At 49.3% G+C, this 21,247-nt stretch overlaps 1 protein-coding gene across 2 annotated transcripts; it reads right to left on the bottom strand.

Moving 5' to 3' along the window:
• Window positions 1-3,914: 3,914 nt before the first annotated feature.
• On the bottom strand, window positions 3,915-18,137 carry OTUD3 (OTU deubiquitinase 3). 2 transcript variants are annotated; one of them, XM_083161934.1, is made up of 8 exons: window positions 17,826-18,137; window positions 15,320-15,468; window positions 15,123-15,235; window positions 10,664-10,786; window positions 8,330-8,431; window positions 6,060-6,156; window positions 5,413-5,645; window positions 3,915-5,329 (listed from the first exon to the last, which is right to left on the bottom strand). In XM_083161934.1, exons 1-8 carry the CDS (start codon window positions 18,125-18,127, stop codon window positions 5,150-5,152), a joined length of 1,299 nt encoding a protein of 432 aa, XP_083018060.1. In that variant the 5' UTR covers window positions 18,128-18,137; the 3' UTR covers window positions 3,915-5,149. The 2 variants fall into 2 exon arrangements, with proteins under 2 accessions (XP_083018060.1, XP_083018061.1); XM_083161935.1 differs by having other exon boundaries at window positions 5,413-5,642.
• Between the last annotated feature and the right edge of the window lie 3,110 nt (window positions 18,138-21,247).

Here is a 21,247-nt window from a genome sequence, read left to right as displayed (position 1 = left end):
CTGACCGGCCCAAACATCCGGCTCCAGCGCTAGGCCGCGCCTCCCAGTGGTAACAGCAGCGGTTTCCGGATTACTGCGCGTCCAGTTTTTAAATCACAGCGATACAGTATTTGTTTTAGAGTGGGGGCATTCCTGAACCTGACCTATATGGTGTCCAGGAATTACACCCGTGTGGGGCGATCATTTACAGTCAACGGTTTATTCAAATAAAAATAAAATGTCATTTACCCTCTGTTGTGATGTGTCGTACCTACCCAAAGCCAGATGAACAATGGGGCAGGTGGGACCACAGATAAATAGGCCCATCATTATGACAGGATAACAAAGACCAGTCCCATAAACTTAAAGTATTGAAAGTTTATTTCTATTTTCCGCGCAAAATGATGCAGTCTTTCAACTTTTACGTAGTGAGACGTTGGAGCAGAGAGTGTAGGTGTATTTTATTGGCCACTCGCAGACACAACTAACCACACCCATGCAGCACTGGCCACACCCATACAGCAATGGCCACACCCACACAGCACTAGTCATAGCTCTGGCACTTCTGGGAATAGGGCTTTCATCATTTTCAGTCTTAGATCCTTGTGGCCCTACAGCTACCCTTGCTCCACCACCCATGGCTGCCTGAGACAGAATGCTGGCAAAGATGCTTTGTATCCTTGGGCTAATCAGTGTGTCCTTATGTACTTGACCTACATGTATTTAAGCACCACATATTTGAAAAGTAGGGGCTTATTCCGGCTTCCGTGGGAGCCTAGCCATATTTTTAACGTGCCAATCATTTAAAAAGGCAACACTGGGTTGACTTTGCCTGTTAAATAATTGCCCCTTTAAAAATGTGTCCAGAATCACACCAGAGACTATGGCGTAGGCCCCTGAGATTGAGATGTGGATATTTTATGCAATTGCAGAGCTTTGCTGCAGAGCTTTATTGCAGAACAGGCCTGGTTTTGATTAACAAACTTCAAACACTATTCTCAAGATTCTCTCATGAACAGGATATTTGCAGATATTTACTTACAAGAACTTGGAGTGTTCCGCTAACAAACATCGTGTTATACAGAAGTGATTTCAGTGAGTTAATCAGATTATTTTAATAGCTGTGATCTTTATTAAGGGTAACAGCCACTATTATTTCCCTTAATGACTAACGCTGCTCCTCAGCTCTAAAGGGGGGATTCAAATTGGCTGTGCGCTGGTGGCCACTAGATAGCACCTGGCTGAGCAATTCAAATGTTTTCAAGTGTGCACAGCCCCCGGCGCTGACATACTATTATGATGTTCCATCATTTTGATGGGCTGGGAACTAGTGTATTATAGTGAGCCGAACACTTTTGAATAGTTCACCAAACTGTTCCTAATGGGTTGCAGCAACATCCACCGTCACCGACATTTATAAGGACATTTCCAGACTGTTTTCTTCAGCCAATCATGTGACAGCAACTCAATGCTTCAAAACAAATAAAGACGGTCAAGAGGTTCAGTTTTTGATCAAGCTAAACAGAAGTGTGACCTAATAACAGTAAATCGTTATTATTGTTTATGGCGCCAAAAAGGTTCCACAGCGCCATAGGAGGTATAAAACTGGCGATACATGACTTTCACTGTGAAATGATTGTTTGCGTCAGATGGGATGGTTTACGTACCTCAGAAAGTGATGCTCTCCTAAGATAGTGGATCCCAACCCTCAAATATCCCTGTGATTTAGGCCCAATTTCAACAGCCCCAATCGCATAGTGTATGACATCGATCCGATGCGCTGGACCTTACAAAAAAAAAAAACACAAAAAGATTGGACGGCCGCTGAGAGAGGTCTCTCCGCCAATCATCTGCAGCTCCCCGGGAGTCTTACATGCAATCGCAAATTATCGCATGTAAAAATAGCACTTATAGTGGCAAAATCACCAGTAAGCCCTCCCAGGGGATTTGGGCCCGGATTTACAGTATGTGTGGGGCCTTAATAACAGTTCATGTTTCCCAAGTCACCCAGCAGCTGCGCGGTGTATCCCCAACTAAATATCCACAGGTGATCTGGAAAACATGAACTGTTAGGAGGCACTTGAGGACCGGCGTTGGGATCCACTGTCCTAGAGGTGCACGTTTTGGCCTCGCTCCCGCGCACATCACATAGATAAGTACAAACAGTATGTGCAGCCCGTACTTTATGTAAGAGACACATCGCATCTCGTACAAAACACACAGAGCACATCGCACCGTATGTGGGCACCTGAAGACTTTCAGGGGTACAGTTACTTATATGGGAATTCTATTTTAGATGGGATATTGTCCATAACAACCAAAGGAGACCCCTCTGATTGCACAGCATATAATGACCGACTTGAAAGGGATGAGTTCCAGCAGCAGGAGAGGCCACCACGCTAAACAGTCCCCCCCCCCCGGCACAATAACTTCCCATTGCTCCTCCTCTTCCCTACCTAGCATGTGCCTAGTGGGAATTCTGGGGATCGGGACGATCCTGCACAGAGAGGCCTAGCAATGGTTTGTGAGGCCAGAAGGGTGTAATCAGAACAGTATCTAGCCTCTAGATATGGAATACCGGTACTTGTTTCCTAGCACGGCGCCCATCACATCGCAGACCATAAGGCACACGATGGTATGCGATGCGATGGCAGGCGATACTATACAATTTTAAATTGGCAATTTTAAAATGGCATTGTATCGCATATACCATGGTATGCGATTTAAAATTGTATAAGCACCCTAATGGGTTTTTCAATGTTAAAAGTGCCCCCTATAAGATAATTAACCATGATGGGTGCTTAGTATGTTAAAAGCACCCCCACTGTCAAGGTGAACCCGAAGCGTGGCGAGCGCAGCGAGCCCGCGAGGGGCGGCGGTACGCGTCCTGCGACCTTTTCATACCCCCACTATCCATGTCGGCGTGGAGTTGATTTTATATAGTGTGGCGAGCGCAGCGAGCCCGAAGAGTGACGAGCGAAGCGAGCCCCGGTAGGGCCGCAGAATACATGTAAAGTAATACGCGTCCGCTCGCCTCGCTGCGCTCGCCACACTATATAAAATCAACTCCACGCCGACGTGGATAGTGGGGGTATGAAAAGGTCGGAGGACGCGTACCGCTGCGCTCGCCATGCTTCGGGTTGGCGTTTATAGTGGGGGTGGCGTAGGGGTGCATTTAACATTGTAAGCCCCCATTAGGGTGCTTATACAATTAAAAATCATATAGGGGGCTTATACAATTTAAAATCGCATTGCGTCGCATCGGGTGTATGGCATGCGATGCGATTATATGTCGTACGACTTAATATCGTGGGCGCCATGCTAATACACAAGTACCGGAATACCCTATATCGGTGGCTCCCAGTGCTCTTGGTTCATCTCAACAGTGCATGTTTTCCAGGTCTGCTCACAGAACCACAAGTGAAACTTCGTTCCACCTGTGGATCTGTTAAAATGTGTCAGTGACTAATGACTACACCTGTGCACCTACTGGGTAACCTGTTGGTGGGAATCACTACCCTATACATTAATGGGGAGACTGAAAGACAGTAAGGTCCGAGAGTCTGTCAGCACCGGACACAAAGGTCATATGTATTTACACAGAATATTACATATGTTCCCATTACTCCCCTCTGTGCAGTCAAATACTCTTCTTATACAGCGTTTACACAGAAAGCCTTCCAAGTGGTTGGGTTACAGTGCCAACGTCATATTGTCACTGTGTGTCAGGGAAAATGCTGCAATGACAGCAACTCGGTGTAATCCTACCACTGCAAACCCTTGTGCCTGCACAGAGGGGAGGAAATGCTGGAGTTATTAGGGAAGTTTGGGGTGAGGGTAACGTACTTGATGGATGGATAAATAGATCTGTAACTTTGGGGTAACAGATCTTATTCCCTGTAGACATCGGGTTTGTGCAAATGACAAAAAGAACATTGTTATACATTAACTTTATTTAAAAATATATATTCTTCCTGATGTGACAGCCTGCAGCCCAGCAGGATGTGTGTTATACAGGTACGGTATCGGTGATTTGCGTACAGCTGTATGATGTCACAGCCGCCACCACAGACACTGCTCAATACGCGGAGGGAAGACATGGCGGACACTAGCAGGATGTGTGTTATACAGGTACAGTATCGGTGATTGGTGTACGGCTGTATGATGTCACAGCCGCCACCACAAACACTGCTCAATACTTAGAGGAGGGAAGACATGGCGGACACTAGCAGGATGTGTGTTATACAGGTACAGTATCGGTGATTGGTGTACAGCTGTATGATGTCACAGCCGCCACCACAATCACTGCTCAATACGCGGAGGGAAGACATGGCGGACACTAGCAGGATGTGTGTTATACAGGTACAGTATCTGTGATTGGTGTACAGCTGTATGATGTCACAGCCGCCACCACAAACACTGCTCAATACTCGGAGGAGGGAAGACATGGCGGACACTAGCAGGATGCGTTATACAGGTACAGTATCGGTGATTGGTGTACAGCTGTATGATGTCACAGCCGCCACCACAAACACTGCTCAATACGCGGAGGGAAGATATGGCGGACACTAGCAGGATGTGTGTTATACAGGTACAGTATCGGTGATTGGCGTACAGCTGTTTGATGTCACAGCCGCCACCACAGACACTGCACAATACGCGGAGGGAAGACATGGCGGACACTAGCAGGATGCGTGTTATACAGGTACAGTATCTGCGATTGGCATACAGCTGTATGATGTCACAGCCGCCACCACAGACACTGCACAATACGCGGAGGGAAGACATGGCGGACACTAGCAGGATGTGTGTTATACAGGTACAGTATCTGTGATTGGTGTACAGCTGTATGATGTCACAGCCGCCACCACAGACACTGCTCAATACGCGGAGGGAAAACATGGCGGACACTAGCAGGATGCGTGTTATACAGGTACAGTATTGGTGATTGGTGTACAGCTGTATGATGTCACAGCCGCAACCACAAACACTGCTCAATTCTCGGAGGAGGGAAGACCAGGCGGACACCACAAGGCACAGGAGGATTCAGACGTATCTGTTCTTCTGCCCTCGCTGAACGAGAGGCGATGATGCAGATGAAGGGTCACGCAAGATGATGACGATGATCCCCTAGTCATTAGGCGAAGGAGTCTGCGGTAGTCAGTAACCATCAAATATTGAGGGCCGTGAAAGCCTTTATGACCGTTACACCACACGAGGGGTCGCTGTCCTCCTGCCGGTTATTGTCCACGTTATTACTGCGCAGCTCCTGCACCTTCTGCCGGTGTCTCTCCTCCTGGCGTTTCTTCTTCTGCTGTCTCTGCTGATCTTTCCGCTGCTTGTTGCTCCCCTGGGGGATCCAACCAACAAGAACATTGGGGTGAAACTCTGTTCCCTAGAACTTTAGTACATACAAGTGATGAAGGCTTTTACCTTCTGGCTCTGCCGGTCCCTGTTCTCCTCCTGGGAGTTTTTCTTCTCTGCGCAGTCTCCCTCGGACGGAGCGATGTTCACGTCCGGTCTGCGCTGTCTGCTGTGGTTACTGGAGGTGTCTGTGCATTCTGATCTCTGTTGGTCACGTGACCTTTCACCGTCATCAGTGACCGAAGATACATTTGTGTGCGGGCGCTGACACCCGTCATCTGCAGAGTCGGCATGGTCAGCTGCTGAGGACAGACGGAAAAATGTATTATCGCGGCTCCATTCTCTTCCCAGGAGAAATATAGCGTACACACTTACCTACACAATTACTAAATCGCAGGACTAAATGTTCCACATAGAAGGGCGCTCTACTTTTGGGCAATCCTCATTAACTATGCCTCATACCTATCGCACACTCAGCCGTCTGCCCATTACCGATGACAATAGATCATTTCGCACACTGTGAAAGGCCTAATGCAGGACCAATGGTCACCTGACGCTCTGTACAAGAACCGCAGAGATCACTTACAGACGAGCTTCCTTTGCTGCTAATCCAACACCAGGCCTCTTCCAGCTCATTATAAATAAAGAAGGCTTGTTACCGCAGAACTGTACAATGGTACAGTAACGTCCCCCGCTGTACGAGGGAAGAGACTCACCGATCTGTTTCAGCTCCTGGATCTGCAGAATAACATGGATGGCCGACTCAATGTCGAAGCTCTCTTCCTCCAAACTCTGCAGGATGAGGCGGGCGTCCTTATAGAAAACAATGCAAATACAGATAGAGTGTGAGAATGGAACACGGTATCTGTATGGCTGACGGGCAATAGGAACACAGTATCTGTATGACTGATGGACACTAGGAACACAGTATCTGTATGGCTGACGGGCAATAGGAACACAGTATCTGTATGGCTGATGGGCAATAGGAACACAGTATCTGTATGGCTGATGGACACTAGGAACACGGTATCTGTATGGCTGACGGACACTAGGAACACGGTATCTGTATGGCTGACGGGCACTAGGAACACAGTATCTGTATGGCTGACGGACACTAGGAACACAGTATCTGTATGGCTGATGGGCACTAGGAACACAGTATCTGTATGGCTGATGGACACTAGGAACACAGTATCTGTATGGCTGATGGGCACTAGGAACACAGTATCTGTATGGCTGATGGGCACTAGGAACACAGTATCTGTATGACTGACGGGCACTAGGAACACAGTATCTGTATGACTGACGGGCACTAGGAACACAGTATCTGTATGACTGACGGGCAATAGGAACACAGTATCTGTATGACTGACGGGCAATAGGAACACAGTATCTGTATGGCTGACGGGCAATAGGAACACAGTATCTGTATGGCTGATGGGCAATAGGAACACAGTATCTGTATGGCTGATGGGCACTAGGAACACAGTATCTGTATGGCTGATGGGCACTAGGAACACAGTATCTGTATGGCTGATGGGCACTAGGAACACAGTATCTGTATGGCTGATGGGCACTAGGAACACAGTATCTGTATGGCTGATGGGCACTAGGAACACAGTATCTGTATGGCTGATGGACACTAGGAACACAGTATCTGTATGGCTGATGGGCACTAGGAACACAGTATCTGTATGGCTGATGGGCAATAGGAACACAGTATCTGTATGGCTGATGGGCAATAGGAACACAATATCTGTATGGCTGATGGGCAATAGGAACACAGTATCTGTATGGCTGATGGGCAATAGGAACACAGTATCTGTATGGCTGATGGACACTAGGAACACAGTATCTGTATGGCTGATGGGCAATAGGAACACAGTATCTGTATGGCTGATGGGCAATAGGAACACAGTATCTGTATGGCTGATGGGCAATAGGAACACAGTATCTGTATGGCTGATGGGCACTAGGAACACAGTATCTGTATGGCTGATGGGCACTAGGAACACAGTATCTGTATGGCTGATGGGCAATAGGAACACAGTATCTGTATGGCTGATGGGCACTAGGAACACAGTATCTGTATGGCTGATGGGCACTAGGAACACAGTATCTGTATGGCTGATGGACACTAGGAACACAGTATCTGTATGGCTGATGGGCACTAGGAACACAGTATCTGTATGGCTGATGGGCACTAGGAACACAGTATCTGTATGGCTGATGGGCACTAGGAACACAGTATCTGTATGACTGATGGGCAATAGGAACACAGTATCTGTATGACTGATGGGCAATAGGAACACAGTATCTGTATGGCTGATGGACAACAGTTCAACAATCATAAGGTCACAGACCTGGGAGCTAGACTTTTTGGGTCCCTGTGCCAGAAAGAGCATTGGTTCCCCTGCCCATTTATTCACTAGGGACAGAAGACAAGCCTTGTTGGGGGATGGGTATGACAAAACTGCCCATGCTATGATACACACACACACACCACTTTTGCCCCCAGCCACACACATTTATAAAACACTGCAAGAAAATGCATACGGTTACAAATCCTCTGTATACCAGTCACACATTTAACTTCACAGCTCTTTGTTACTCAGTTACAATAACACATTTCAATATATTGCCATACCCAGGATTCAAACCCATAATCTGTGGCATGCCAGTAAAACACCCTACCCATTGTTCTATATGAACCTGCAAAACAACTATGAAATTTCAAACTACATGGAGCTAGTTATATAATCAGCATTGCAATTGAGCAGATCTATGTAGTGAGCCTTAGGGGCTCAATTATTAACAAGTGATAAAACTTGCATATGATAAATGGAGTTTCAGCCAATGAGCTGCTGCCTCATGATCAGCGCCTGTCTGAAATGGCAGTTGGGAGCTGGAGCGTCATTAATCATTCGCGAGGAGTCTTTTTATTCACAACAAGTTTTATTGCTAGTGTAGGCACACAGTATGTTACCGTGCATCCCGTGGCGTTCTGCACTTTCTGCACTGCATCCCCCTGATCCGGCTGAGCGGACTTCTGTTTGCCCTTCCGATTGGACTCGTCCTTGGAAAGCATCTGCACATGGGTGACAATGACAGTAAGTATCTACAGACAGGAGCAGCACTGAAACAGAGGGCGGAAATATAGAGCAGTGATTTCAACATAAAATCGTATGCCCATGGCTGTGGGACTTAGAACCGCAGGGATTCAACATGCCGATTGGATCCACATGGGGGCGGGGCTTGATGACAGCACTGCGGGAACGCGAGGATGTAACTAAGCTCCACCCTTTCCAGTTAAACGGTTGTACAGTATAAACTGCTACATGCCTAGAAATCATCCATCTTACACCGACACATTCAGTGGTACAGGTTGAGTGTCCTTTATCCAAAATGCTCGGGACCAGAAGAATTTTGGAGAACAGAATATTCTGTATTTTAGAATATTTTTATATTTCATTGATGTATCTTGCATTTATGTTGTACAAACACATCAAACACATGAAATACACACAAATATATTTTTTGTGCATGAAACAAAGTTTGTGTACAATCTCAGGCACTGAATGTGAATGCCAAGCAATAGTTTTCATGCACATATATAGTGCCAGTTACATGTCACCAGTAGTGCCAGTTACATATCATATCCCCAGTGGTGCCAGTTAGATGTCCCCAGTAGTGCCAGTTACAAATCATATCCCCAGTAGTGCCAGTTACAAATCATGTCCCCAGTAGTGCCAGTTCCATGTCCCCAGTAGTGCCAGTTCCATGTCCCCAGTAGTGCCAGTTCCATGTCCCCAGTAGTGCCAGTTACATATCATATCCCCAGTGGTGCCAGTTAGATGTCCCCAGTAGTGCCAGTTACAAATCATATCCCCAGTAGTGCCAGTTACAAATCATGTCCCCAGTAGTGCCAGTTCCATGTCCCCAGTAGTGCCAGTTCCATGTCACCAGTAGTGCCAGTTCCATGTCCCCAGTAGTGCCAGTTACATATCATATCCCCAATACCGCCATTACAGATGTCCCCAGAAGGGCTTTATGCATGAATCCCCCCCCCCCCCTCACTTTTTGGAATGTATGGTTTTCGGAATAATTTGGATAACGGATATTTGGATAACGGATACTCAGCCTGTGCCATTACTTCCACATTATGTAGATCCTTAGGAATTCTAGCAGAGTGAATGGCAGAAGATACTTAACATGCTAATACCCTGATCTCCCCCATCTTGGTGTCAGCAAACATAGGGGCAGACTTCTATACTGTGGTGGGTGGGTTGCAGCGATGACCACGGGGGGGCTGCTAAACACATATAAACATACATGTGACGGTGTACAGGGGATTGGGCAGAGGCACTGTGTACAGTGGGCTGCTAAGCACATATAAACATACATGTGACGGTGTACCCCCTGTACACCGTCACATGTATGTTTATATGTGCTTAGCAGCCCACTGTACACAGTGCCTCTGCCCAATCCCCTGTACACCTTCACATGTATGTTTGTATGTGCTTAGCAGCCCCCTGTACACAGTGCACCTGCCCAATCCCCTGTACACCGTCACATGTATGTTTGTATGTGCTTAGCAGCCCCTTGTACACAGTGCCTCTGCCCAATCCCCTGTACACCGTCACATGTATGTTTGTATGTGCTTAGCAGCCCCCTGTACACAGTGCATCTGCTAAGCCCGTCCCCAGACTCTCATTGGCCTGAGTCTCAGAAGTGCAGAAACCACTGGTAGGTCGTCTATTTTCCAAAAATGCTGCAACTTGGGCTAATACGCATTCATGCATCCAAAAAAAAAAAACCACACATTGGGGTCGATCCTATGAACCCCAAAGGGTGCAAGTTGCCATTCAGGTGCGAATTCGGCTGCCGTTAGGTGTGCCCGATGTCGTGATGATTTGCAACTCGCGAATCATCCGCACCCTTCGGGGTTAATAGGATAGACCCCATTATTCCAACGGTAGATTTTATATAGAAAACCTACGATTAAGGTTTCGGAGAGGTGGATTAACGCTGAAGTACAAATCACAAAGTATTTATCGGGACTTATTGCAAATAAAACAACAACACACATTTGCTTCCAATTCCCTTCCAGGCTGTATCATTGACTCGGAAAGCCCAGGCTATTCCTGGAGAACCCCTTCTGGAAATAAGCAGGAATAATTTATGGGAAAAGGCTGACACATGAAGAAGGTCGACATGGTCTAAGTCGACACAAGAAACATTTTTGCGACACTAGAAGCAAAGGCAAACAATGTGTCCTATGTGCAGAATATAACGGTATCGGTCAATTACAACGGTTCACCTCTGTCTGCACGTTGGCCGATGTCTCTGTGTTGTCATTGATCCGGCGGACGCTGTCATAGTGCTCTCCGTAGCGGTAAGCAATGTGCAGCTCCCGGACATTGGGCTTATCAGAGCCTCGGATCTGCAGGGACAGAGAAAGCGGAGCAAACATGACATTTCTCTGTAATTACCAGCAATGTGTGCATTGGCAGACAGCTAGCACCACAAACACATGGAAGCTGGCCAACTGCGGGATCTATGCCTCTGAGGGAGACCGACATCACAGAGAGGACGTATAATCTCTACTGTTAACCAAGTTCTGTTCAAGTGCAATCTATTGTTACAATGGGCAGAAATATCCAGAATTTCACAGTATTTAATGATGCCAATAATTAACTTTGTAACGGTTTTTATAACACCACAAGCCTTGGAACGAGATTCAACTGCAGACAATGTAATTTCAACTAAATTTGGTGCACAGTAGCACAATGGTTAGCATACTGGTGCACAGTAGCACAATGGTTAGCATACATTTACCAGCATAGAGGCCCTGGGTTCAATTTCCCACCCAGCTCCTCAGTCAGTGTCTATCCTCTCTGTGTACCCTGTCTGTCTGCCCCCCAGCCTTTAGGGAGGAAGCTCTCTTCCAAACCAACCTCTCACTGTCTCTCTCCACTGTGTCACCCATCTGTCCCTCCCCTATAGAGTGTAAGCGGTCATCCTAACCCACCGCTCTATGCTCCTCACTCACTGTCTCCTCTGTGTCACCCCTGTCTGTCTGTCCCTCCCCTATACAGTGTAAGCTGTCATCCTAACCCACCGCTCTATGCTCCTCGCTCACTGTCTCCTCTGTGTCACCCCTGTCTGTCCCTCCCCTATAGAGTGTAAGCTCTCATCCTAACCCACCGCTCTATGCTCCTCGCTCACTGTCTCCTCTGTGTCACCCCTGTCTGTCTGTCCCTTCCCTATAGAGTGTAAGCTCTCACCCTAACCCACCTCTCTATGCTCCTCGCTCACTGTCTCCTCTGTGTCACCCCTGTCTGTCCCTCCCCTATACAGTGTAAGCTGTCATCCTAACCCACCGCTCTATGCTCCTCGCTCACTGTCTCCTCTGTGTCACCCCTGTCTGTCCCTCCCCTATAGAGTGTAAGCTCTCATCCTAACCCACCGCTCTATGCTCCTCGCTCACTGTCTCCTCTGTGTCACCCCTGTCTGTCTGTCCCTTCCCTATAGAGTGTAAGCTCTCACCCTAACCCACCGCTCTATGCTCCTCACTCACTGTCTCCTCTGTGTCACCCCTGTCTGTCTGTCCCTCCCCTATACAGTGTAAGCTGTCATCCTAACCCACCGCTCTATGCTCCTCGCTCACTGTCTCCTCTGTGTCACCCCTGTCTGTCCCTCCCCTATAGAGTGTAAGCTCTCATCCTAACCCACCGCTCTATGCTCCTCGCTCACTGTCTCCTCTGTGTCACCCCTGTCTGTCTGTCCCTCCCCTATAGAGTGTAAGCTCTCATCCTAACCCACCGCTCTATGCTCCTCGCTCACTGTCTCCTCTGTGTCACCCCTGTCTGTCCCTCCCCTATACAGTGTAAGCTCTCATCCTAACCCACCGCTCTATGCTCCTCACTCACTGTCTCCTCTGGGTCACCCCTGTCTGTCTGTCCCTCCCCTATACAGTCTAAGCTCTCATCCTAACCCCCAGCTCTATGCTCCTCGCTCGCTGTCTCCTCTGTGTCACCCCTGTCTGTCTGTCCCTCCCCTATAGAGTGTAAGCTCTCATCCTAACCCCCAGCTCTATGCTCCTCACTCACTGTCTCCTCTGTGTCACCCCTGTCTATCTGTCCTTCCCCTATACAGTGTAAGCTCTCATCCTAACCCACCGCTCTATGCTCCTCACACACTGTCTCCTCTGTCTCACCCGTCTGTCTGTCCCTCCCCTATAGAGTGTAAGCTCTCATCCTAACCCGCCGCTCTATGCTCCTCACTCACTGTCTCCTCTGTGTCACCCCTGTCTGTCCCTCCCCTATAGAGTGTAAGCTCTCATCCTAACCCACCGCTCTATGCTCCTCACTCACTGTCTCCTCTGTCCCTCCCCTATAGTGTAAGCTCTCATCCTAACCCCCCCGCTCTATGCTCCTCGCTCACTGTCTCCTCTGTGTCACCCCTGTCTATCTGTCCTTCCCCTATACAGTGTAAACTCTCATCCTAACCCACCGCTCTATGCTCCTCGCTCACTGTCTCCTCTGTGTCACCCCTGTCTGTCTGTCCCCTATAGCGTGTAAGCCCTCATCCTAACCCACCGCTCTATGCTCCTCACTCACTGTCTCCTCTGTGACACTCCTGTCTGTCCCTCCCCTATAGAGTGTAAGCTCTCATCCTAACCCGCCGCTCTATGCTCCTCGCTCACTGTCTCCTCTGTGTCACCCCTGTCTGTCTGTCCCTCCCCTATACAGTGTGTAAGCTCTCATCCTAACCCACCGCTCTATGCTCCTCACTCACTGTCTCATCTGTGTCACCCCTGGCTGTCCCTCCCCTATAGAGTGTAAGCTCTCATCCTAACCCACCGCTCTATGCTCCTCGCTCACTGTCTCCTCTGTGTCACCCCTGTCTGTCCCTCCCCTATAGAGTGTAAGCTCTCATGCTAACCCACCGCTCTGTGATCCTCACTCACTGTCTCCTCTGTGTCACCCCTGTCTGTCCCTCCCCTATAGAGTGTAAGCTCTCATCCTAACCCCCCGCTCTATGCTCCTCGCTCACTGTCTCCTCTGTGTCACCCCTGTCTGTCCCTCCCCTATAGATGTAAGCTCTCATCCTAACCCACCGCTCTATGCTCCTCACTCACTGTCTCCTCTGTGTCACCCCTGTCTGTCTGTCCCTCCCCTATACAGTGTAAGCTCTCATCCTAACCCACCGCTCTGTGATCCTCGCTCACTGTCTCCTCTGTGTCACCCCTGTCTGTCCCTCCCCTATAGAGTGTAAGCTCTCATCCTAACCCCCAGCTCTATGCTCCTCGCTCGCTGTCTCCTCTGTGTCACCCCTGTCTGTCTGTCCCTCCCCTATAGAGTGTAAGCTCTCATCCTAACCCCCAGCTCTATGCTCCTCACTCACTGTCTCCTCTGTGTCACCCATCTGTCTGTCCCTCCCCTATAGAGTGTAAGCTCTCCTCCTAACCCCCAGCTCTATGCTCCTCGCTCACTGTCTCCTCTGTGTCACCCCTGTCTGTCTGTCCCCTATAGAGTGTAAGCTCTCATCCTATCCCACCGCTCTATGCCCCTCGCTCACTGTCTCCTCTGTGTCACCCCTGTCTGTCTGTCCCCTATAGAGTGTAAGCTCTCATCCTAATCCCCCGCTCTATGCTCCTCGCTCACTGTCTCCTCTGTGTCACCCCTGTCTATCTGTCCTTCCCCTATACAGTGTAAGCTCTCATCCTAACCCACCGCTCTATGCTCCTCACTCACTGTCTCCTCTGTCCCTCCCCTATAGAGTGTAAGCTCTCATCCTAACCCCCCCGCTCTATGCTCCTCGCTCACTGTCTCCTCTGTGTCACCCCTGTCTATCTGTCCTTCCCCTATACAGTGTAAACTCTCATCCTAACCCACCGCTCTATGCTCCTCGCTCACTGTCTCCTCTGTGTCACCCCTGTCTGTCTGTCCCCTATAGCGTGTAAGCCCTCATCCTAACCCACCGCTCTATGCTCCTCACTCACTGTCTCCTCTGTGACACTCCTGTCTGTCCCTCCCCTATAGAGTGTAAGCTCTCATCCTAACCCGCCGCTCTATGCTCCTCGCTCACTGTCTCCTCTGTGTCACCCCTGTCTGTCCCTCCCCTATACAGTGTGTAAGCTCTCATCCTAACCCACCGCTCTATGCTCCTCACTCACTGTCTCCTCTGTGTCACCCCTGTCTGTCCCTCCCCTATAGAGTGTAAGCTCTCATCCTAACCCACCGCTCTATGCTCCTCACTCACTGTCTCCTCTGTGTCACCCCTGTCTGTCTGTCCCTCCCCTATAGAGTGTAAGCTCTCATCCTAACCCCCCGCTCTATGCTCCTCACTCACTGTCTCCTCTGTGTCACCCCTGTCTGTCCCTCCCCTATAGAGTGTAAGCTCTCATCCTAACCCACCGCTCTATGCTCCTCGCTCACTGTCTCCTCTGTGTCACCCCTGTCTATCTGTCCTTCCCCTATACAGTGTAAGCTCTCATCCTATCCCACCCCTCTATGCTCCTCGCTCACTGTCTCCTCTGGGTCACCCATCTGTCTGTCCCTCCCCTATACAGTCTAAGCTCTCATCCTAACCCTATGTTCTGTATGTTTTTGACTTGTGCACTTTGTAACTTGCTACACATCCTTGAGGCCCCATAAAAATAGAGGATAATTATGACAATTTGCAGATAAAATGTAATGATTGAGCAGGTGTAATACATATAACAGAGGCATGGAAGAAATCCCTGGTTATCCCAGTATGAACAGCACCATTACCTGCCACAGCGGATTATTGAGCTGGTGAATGACCACGTTCACACTGCTACTGCGAGCAAATGCCACTATGGCATCGTTACCAGCGAACGTACCGGGCTGCGCCAAGTTAGAAACTACGAGAAGAGAGACATTAAAAGACACTGGTGCCATCAGACTGAGTCAGGTCAGCATCCTGCTCTGGTCACCTGGTCTCTTACCATGTCGGTCAAAGGGAATATCGTCCTCCACAAAGGGCTCAAAGTCGTCGCGGTGCTTCACCATGTAGTTCACCGTCTCTTGCCGGAGCCTCAGGTGGTTCCTGGAATGTCCCTCCAACTGGTCTCCCAGGGCTCTAAACAAGCAGTTTCTGGGGGCAGACAGGACACACGGGATGACTGGGTTACCAGTAACATGCAGCTTCTGGTTCCTGGCTCCTTAGCGCTAATGTCTATTGCACACTGCCAACCGCTCCTGACTAGCGAGTGACATGTATTCAGTAGAACAAGAAACGCGCAGTTCGTCAGAGTATGGCACACACACAAAACCAAATTATACAGGTTTAATCAATGTAAAGTGCTGGCTGAGTTAGGATCTGTTATGTGATTATAGTATATTTTCTGCATTATCCTACAGGTGGTAAAAAAAAAAAAAAAGTTATCTGCACAGAATGTTTCAGTGTTTACCAAGATGGCCCCGGTCAGAGCTACTCTATACACGATGAGTGTACCAAGATGGCCCCGGTCAGAGCTACTCTATACATGACGAGTGTACCAAGATGGCCCCGGTCAGAGCTACTCTATACATGACGAGTGTACCAAGATGGCCCCGGTCAGAGCTACTCTATACATGACGAGTGTACCAAGATGGCCCCGGTCAGAGCTACTCTATACATGACGAGTGTACCAAGATGGCCCCGGTGAGAGCTACTCTATACATGACGAGTGTACCAAGATGGCCCCGGACAGAGCTACTCTATACATGACGAGTGTACCAAGATGGCCCCGGACAGAGCTACTCTATACATGACGTGTACCAAGATGGCCCCGGACAGAGCTACTCTATACATGACGAGTGTACCAAGATGGCCCCGGACAGAGCTACTCTATACATGATGAGTGTACCAAGATGGCCCCGGTCAGAGCTACTCTATACATGATGAGTGTACCAAGATGGCCCCGGTCAGAGCTACTCTATACATGATGAGTGTACCAAGATGGCCCCGGTCAGAGCTACTCTATACATGATGAGTGTACCAAGATGGCCCCGGTCAGAGCTACTCTATACATGATGAGTGTACCAAGATGGCCCCGGTCAGAGCTACTCTATACATGACGAGTGTACCAAGATGGCCCCGGTCAGAGCTACTCTATACATGACGAGTGTACCAAGATGGCCCCGGTCAGAGCTACTCTATACATGACGAGTGTACCAAGATGGCCCCGGACAGAGCTACTCTATACATGATGAGTGTACCAAGATGGCCCGAACAGAGCTACCCTATACATGATGAGTGTACCAAGATGGCGCCGAACAGAGCTACTCTATACATGATGAGTGTACCAAGATGGCCCGGACAGAGCTACTCTATACATGATGAGTGTACCAAGATGGCCCCGGACAGAGCCACTCTATACATGATGAGTGTACCAAGATGGCCCGGACAGAGCTACTCTATACATGATGAGTGTACCAAGATGGCCCCGGTCAGAGCTACTCTATACATGATGAGTGTACCAAGATGGCCCCGGTCAGAGCTACTCTATACATGATGAGTGTACCAAGATGGCCCCGGTCAGAGCTACTCTATACATGATGAGTGTACCAAGATGGCCCCGGTCAGAGCTACTCTATACATGATGAGTGTACCAAGATGGCCCCGGACAGAGCTACTCTATACATGATGAGTGTACCAAGATGGCCCCGGTCAGAGCCACTCTATACATGATGAGTGTACCAAGATGGCCCCGGACAGAGCCACTCTATACATGATGAGTGTACCAAGATGGCCCCGGACAGAGCTACTCTATACATGATGAGTGTACCAAGATGGCCCCGGACAGAGCTACTCTATACATGATGAGTGTACCAAGATGGCCCCGGACAGAGCTACTCTATACATGATGAGTGTACCAAGATGGCCCCGGTCAGAGCTACTCTATACATGATGAGTGTACCAAGATGGCCCCGGTCAGAGCTACTCTATACATGATGAGTGTACCAAGATGGCCCCGGTCAGAGCTACCCTATACATGATGAGTGTACCAAGATGGCCCGGACAGAGCTACTCTATACATGATGAGTGTACCAAGATGGCCCTGGACAGAGCTACCCTATACATGATGAGTGTACCAAGATGGCCCTGGACAGAGCTACTCTATACATGATGAGTGTACCAAGATGGCCCCGGTCAGAGCTACCCTATACATGATGAGTGTACCAAGATGGCCCCGGACAGAGCTACCCTATACATGATGAGCGTATCAAGATGGCCCCGGACAGAGCTACCCTATACATGATGAGTGTACCAAGATGGCCCCGGACAGAGCTACTCTATACATGATGAGTGTACCAAGATGGCGCCGGACAGAGCTACTCTATACATGATGAGTGTACCAAGATGGCGCCGTTATGAGTTGCCATTCCCTATACATGATGAGTATCAAGATGGCGGTTAGGTGTAGTAACATGTCGGATGTAAGCCTCTCCGTGTTCCCAGAAACTCACCCGTCTCCCGGTACCTCCCGCAGTCGGAGACCCAGCACCTGCAGCTGGTTCGCGAAACTGACGAACTCCTCCGAGTCGTCGTCGCCTTCCCCCGCCCGGTTCTTGCGCTCCTTAGCCAGCGCCCGGCGCGCCGCTCTCTCGTCCCTCTTCCGTTCCACCTCGGCCTTCTTCCCGGGCCGGGAGCGGACGCCCTGCTTTCTGGACATGTCCCCCAGCCTCTCGCAGCTCCTCCGGGGGCCCGGAGCGTCTGAGGCCGCGATCACTTCCGGCAACCGCTGATCACGTGACACGGCTGGGACCATAGAGAGGAGAGAGAAGAGGTACCGGACGCGCCTTGTGCATAGTAGTACCCTTGGAGACTGTCCACCCTCTTTCAGCACTACAAATCCCAGAATGCACAGTTCCACTACAGCTCTTGTTGGAGATGATTCCTGTCCTCATGTAAAAAAAAAAAGTTGGGTTTTTTTTGGTACTTGTTTCCTAGCACGGCGCCCATCTCGTTAATTGTATGCCCTAACTTTAACGCACTTAAGGCATACAATCAACGCGATGGACCCGATTTTGTGTCAATCACCAGCTAATTTGCCGGCGAAAGACAAAATCGGGTTGATCGCGTCCATCGCGGCCCCTAATAAGGGGCCGCGATGCGACCGACATGATCAACACGATCAACGCGATTTTCCCATAGGGAACAATGTTAAATTATTTTAAAGTGAAAATCGGGTTGATCGCGTCGGTCGCGGGTCAACCCGATTTTACATAGGTGACAATGTGAAATGGGCCAATATGGCCCATTTCACATTGAATATGGTTAAAAAGTATGTTTAATGCCCCCCCCCCCCCATTGTTAACGCCACCCCACTATTGACGGTACGCATCCTCCAACGTTTTCATACCCCTACTATCCACGTTGGCGTGGAGTTGATTTTATATAGTGTGGCGAGCGGACGCGGATACCTGTGAAGCCCGCGAGGGGACGCGGATACCTGTACCATTTTTAGAGGGGGGTTTCCAAATGTAATCCAAAATCTCCCACTCTGCAGCACATTGGAGCAAGTACGGGAGTCCGGGTTAGTGGTAACAGTCCTAAAAATTGGTATTTTTATACACTGGATATAGTATGGAATACAGTATTAATATTTAACAGTACAGATGATTTATACTATAGGCTGTTTCAAACATTTAAATAGGAAAAGTTTAAACATATCATAATATATAAATATACAAACATAATAGCACCAGTACTGCACTAAGCTCACAATCTCCCACTTCATGGTAAGGCTCCTGTCTCTTCCTCCTGGTAGCTGCTCTCTGGTCCAGTGCGATGTTTGAGGGCTCAGATCCACACATACAGTAAATGTGGTAGAAGAAGCTGGTACACTGGGCATGTGCAGCAGCTCTGCTCTGTCCCTTACACTGCATGATGTGGTGGCAGCTCTGCTCTGTCCCTTACACTGCATGGTGTGGCGACAGCTCCGCCCTGTCCCTTACACTGCATGGTGTGGTGGCAGCTCCGCTCTGTCCCTTACACTGCATGATGTGGTGGCAGCTCCGCTCTGTCCCTTACACTGCATGATGTGGTGGCAGCTCCGCTCTGTCCGTTACACTGCATGATGTGGTGGCAGCTCCGCTCTGTCCCTTACACTGTATGATGTGGTGGCAGCTCCGCTCTGTCCCTTACACTGCATGGTGTGGCGGCAGCTCCGCTCTGTCCCTTACACTGCATGATGTGGTGGCAGCTCCGCTCTGTCCCTTACACTGCATGATGTGGTGGCAGCTCCGCTCTGTCCCTTACACTGCATGATGTGGTGGCAGCTCCGCTCTGTCCCTTACACTGCTTGATGTGGTGGCAGCTCCGCTCTGTCCCTTACACTGCATGATGTGGTGGCAGCTCTGCTCTGTCTCTTACACTGCATGATGTGGTGGCCGCTCCGCTCTGTCCCTTACACTGCATGATGTGGTGGCAGCTCTGCTCTGTCCCTTACACTGCATGATGTGGTGGCAGCTCTTTTGATCATATTATATACAAGTGCTATGTTGTCAAAATTTATGGCACTTACAACCAGAGGGGAACTTATGAGGAAGAGGTTTCAGATCTACAGTCCTCCCATGTATCCAGTACAGGCTTGTTACAGGGTTGCCTACCGGGAGGGTCCCGAATATCGCGTCCCCTTACCGGCCCCCTGGATCGTGTCATTTTAGCCCCACCCACCGCAGTGCAATGTCTGAAATACCGGCACTGCGTGGCGGGAGATGCGGCTAAAATGACGCAATCACTCTCCCACACCCCCAAACAAGTCACCCCTCCCGTGGCTCCACCCCTGCACTGCCCCTTTTTGCTTCCGGTGACAGCCCCGCCCCCCTGCCTCACTGAGCTGGCAAGTCTGCGAATGATTCGCGTTTTCACAACTCGCCAACAACGCACTAACGTCAGGTTGCCGCCCAGAAATGGTGACTTCCTGTCAGTCAAGTTGCGAGGGGATTACACTTAGTCTTGGTAGTTTTTGTCGCCGTTTGACCTCGCACATGCTTATTGCGATTGATACGTGATATGTGCGGTCATTTGATGCTTGATTGCCGTGCGCATTCCCGCAACAGGCGTCAGCTCTGGATTAGGCCTTTATTTTGATTGCATATCCCATAATTAATACGGGGGGGGGATAGGAATTCTCCATTGAGCAGGGGGGAAATCTTTCGATGTCGAGTCATCTTTCCACTGTGTGCACATCTGCGAACGCGTTTGCAGCTGTGCACAAAGGAGGGGGGTTAGAACTTGGCAGGGTGGCACTTACCTACTCGCTCGGCTTCAAACACTCGTAGCCCATCGAGCAGGCCTGAATCAGTCCCTTTTTGCTTGTGAATTGTGTGAATTCCAATAGCATTTGGGTGTGGGGTCATCTCTCATATGCAGTATACAGATCTGTCACTAGATGGCAGCAGCTGCTAACAATGGATGAAAGGATTTCTCTTTTACAGTAATATTTGGTGACATTCAGTCATTTTAATACAAATAAAGCTAAATAAACATTGGAATAATAAAGGGAAACAAATCGCAGCAAGTATAGAACAACACAGATGCCCTCCATTCATCAAATAGATGCAGGAATCCTATATAATAGCCTCTATGGGAGGGATTCATGTGTTGTGCATGCCACCGCCCACTAGATGGCATGTGATGGAGCAAACCAAGCGTTCCTCGGTAGCCACTGGTGCTGACATTGCTGTTGTGATGTTCCGTCATTTTTAAATTCTGGTAACCAGTGGGGTAACTTAACATTTTGTGCCCCCTTACCAAAAAGTTCCCCCCAAACATACAGGAGTTGCGGACTCGTTGCCAGGGGTCTGCAGCATGGCCCTCGTTAACGATGTGCTCCCTCATCTGTACATGCACAGACGACGAGGAACCATGCATCGATGGACGG

This window comes from Crinia signifera, chromosome 19 (genome assembly GCF_055691185.1).
Source record: "Crinia signifera chromosome 19, ASM5569118v1, whole genome shotgun sequence".
Taxonomy (NCBI): Eukaryota; Metazoa; Chordata; class Amphibia; order Anura; family Myobatrachidae; genus Crinia; species Crinia signifera.
Note: the sequence above shows the minus strand (reverse complement) of the source record. Positions and strands in the feature narration are given on the sequence as shown.

Excerpts from the sequence above, each read along its gene's own strand:
- OTUD3 (XM_083161934.1), bottom strand. The coding sequence starts at position 18,127 with ATGGTCCCAGCCGTGTCACGTGATCAGCGGTTGCCGGAAGTGATCGCG. Across the intron at positions 10,787-15,122 it reads TCAATAATCCGCTGTGGCAG|ATCCGAGGCTCTGATAAGCC; the intron begins GTAATGGTGCTG and ends CTGTCCCTGCAG. Across the intron at positions 6,157-8,329 it reads AGAACGCCACGGGATGCACG|GACGCCCGCCTCATCCTGCA; the intron begins GTAACATACTGT and ends GTTTTCTATAAG.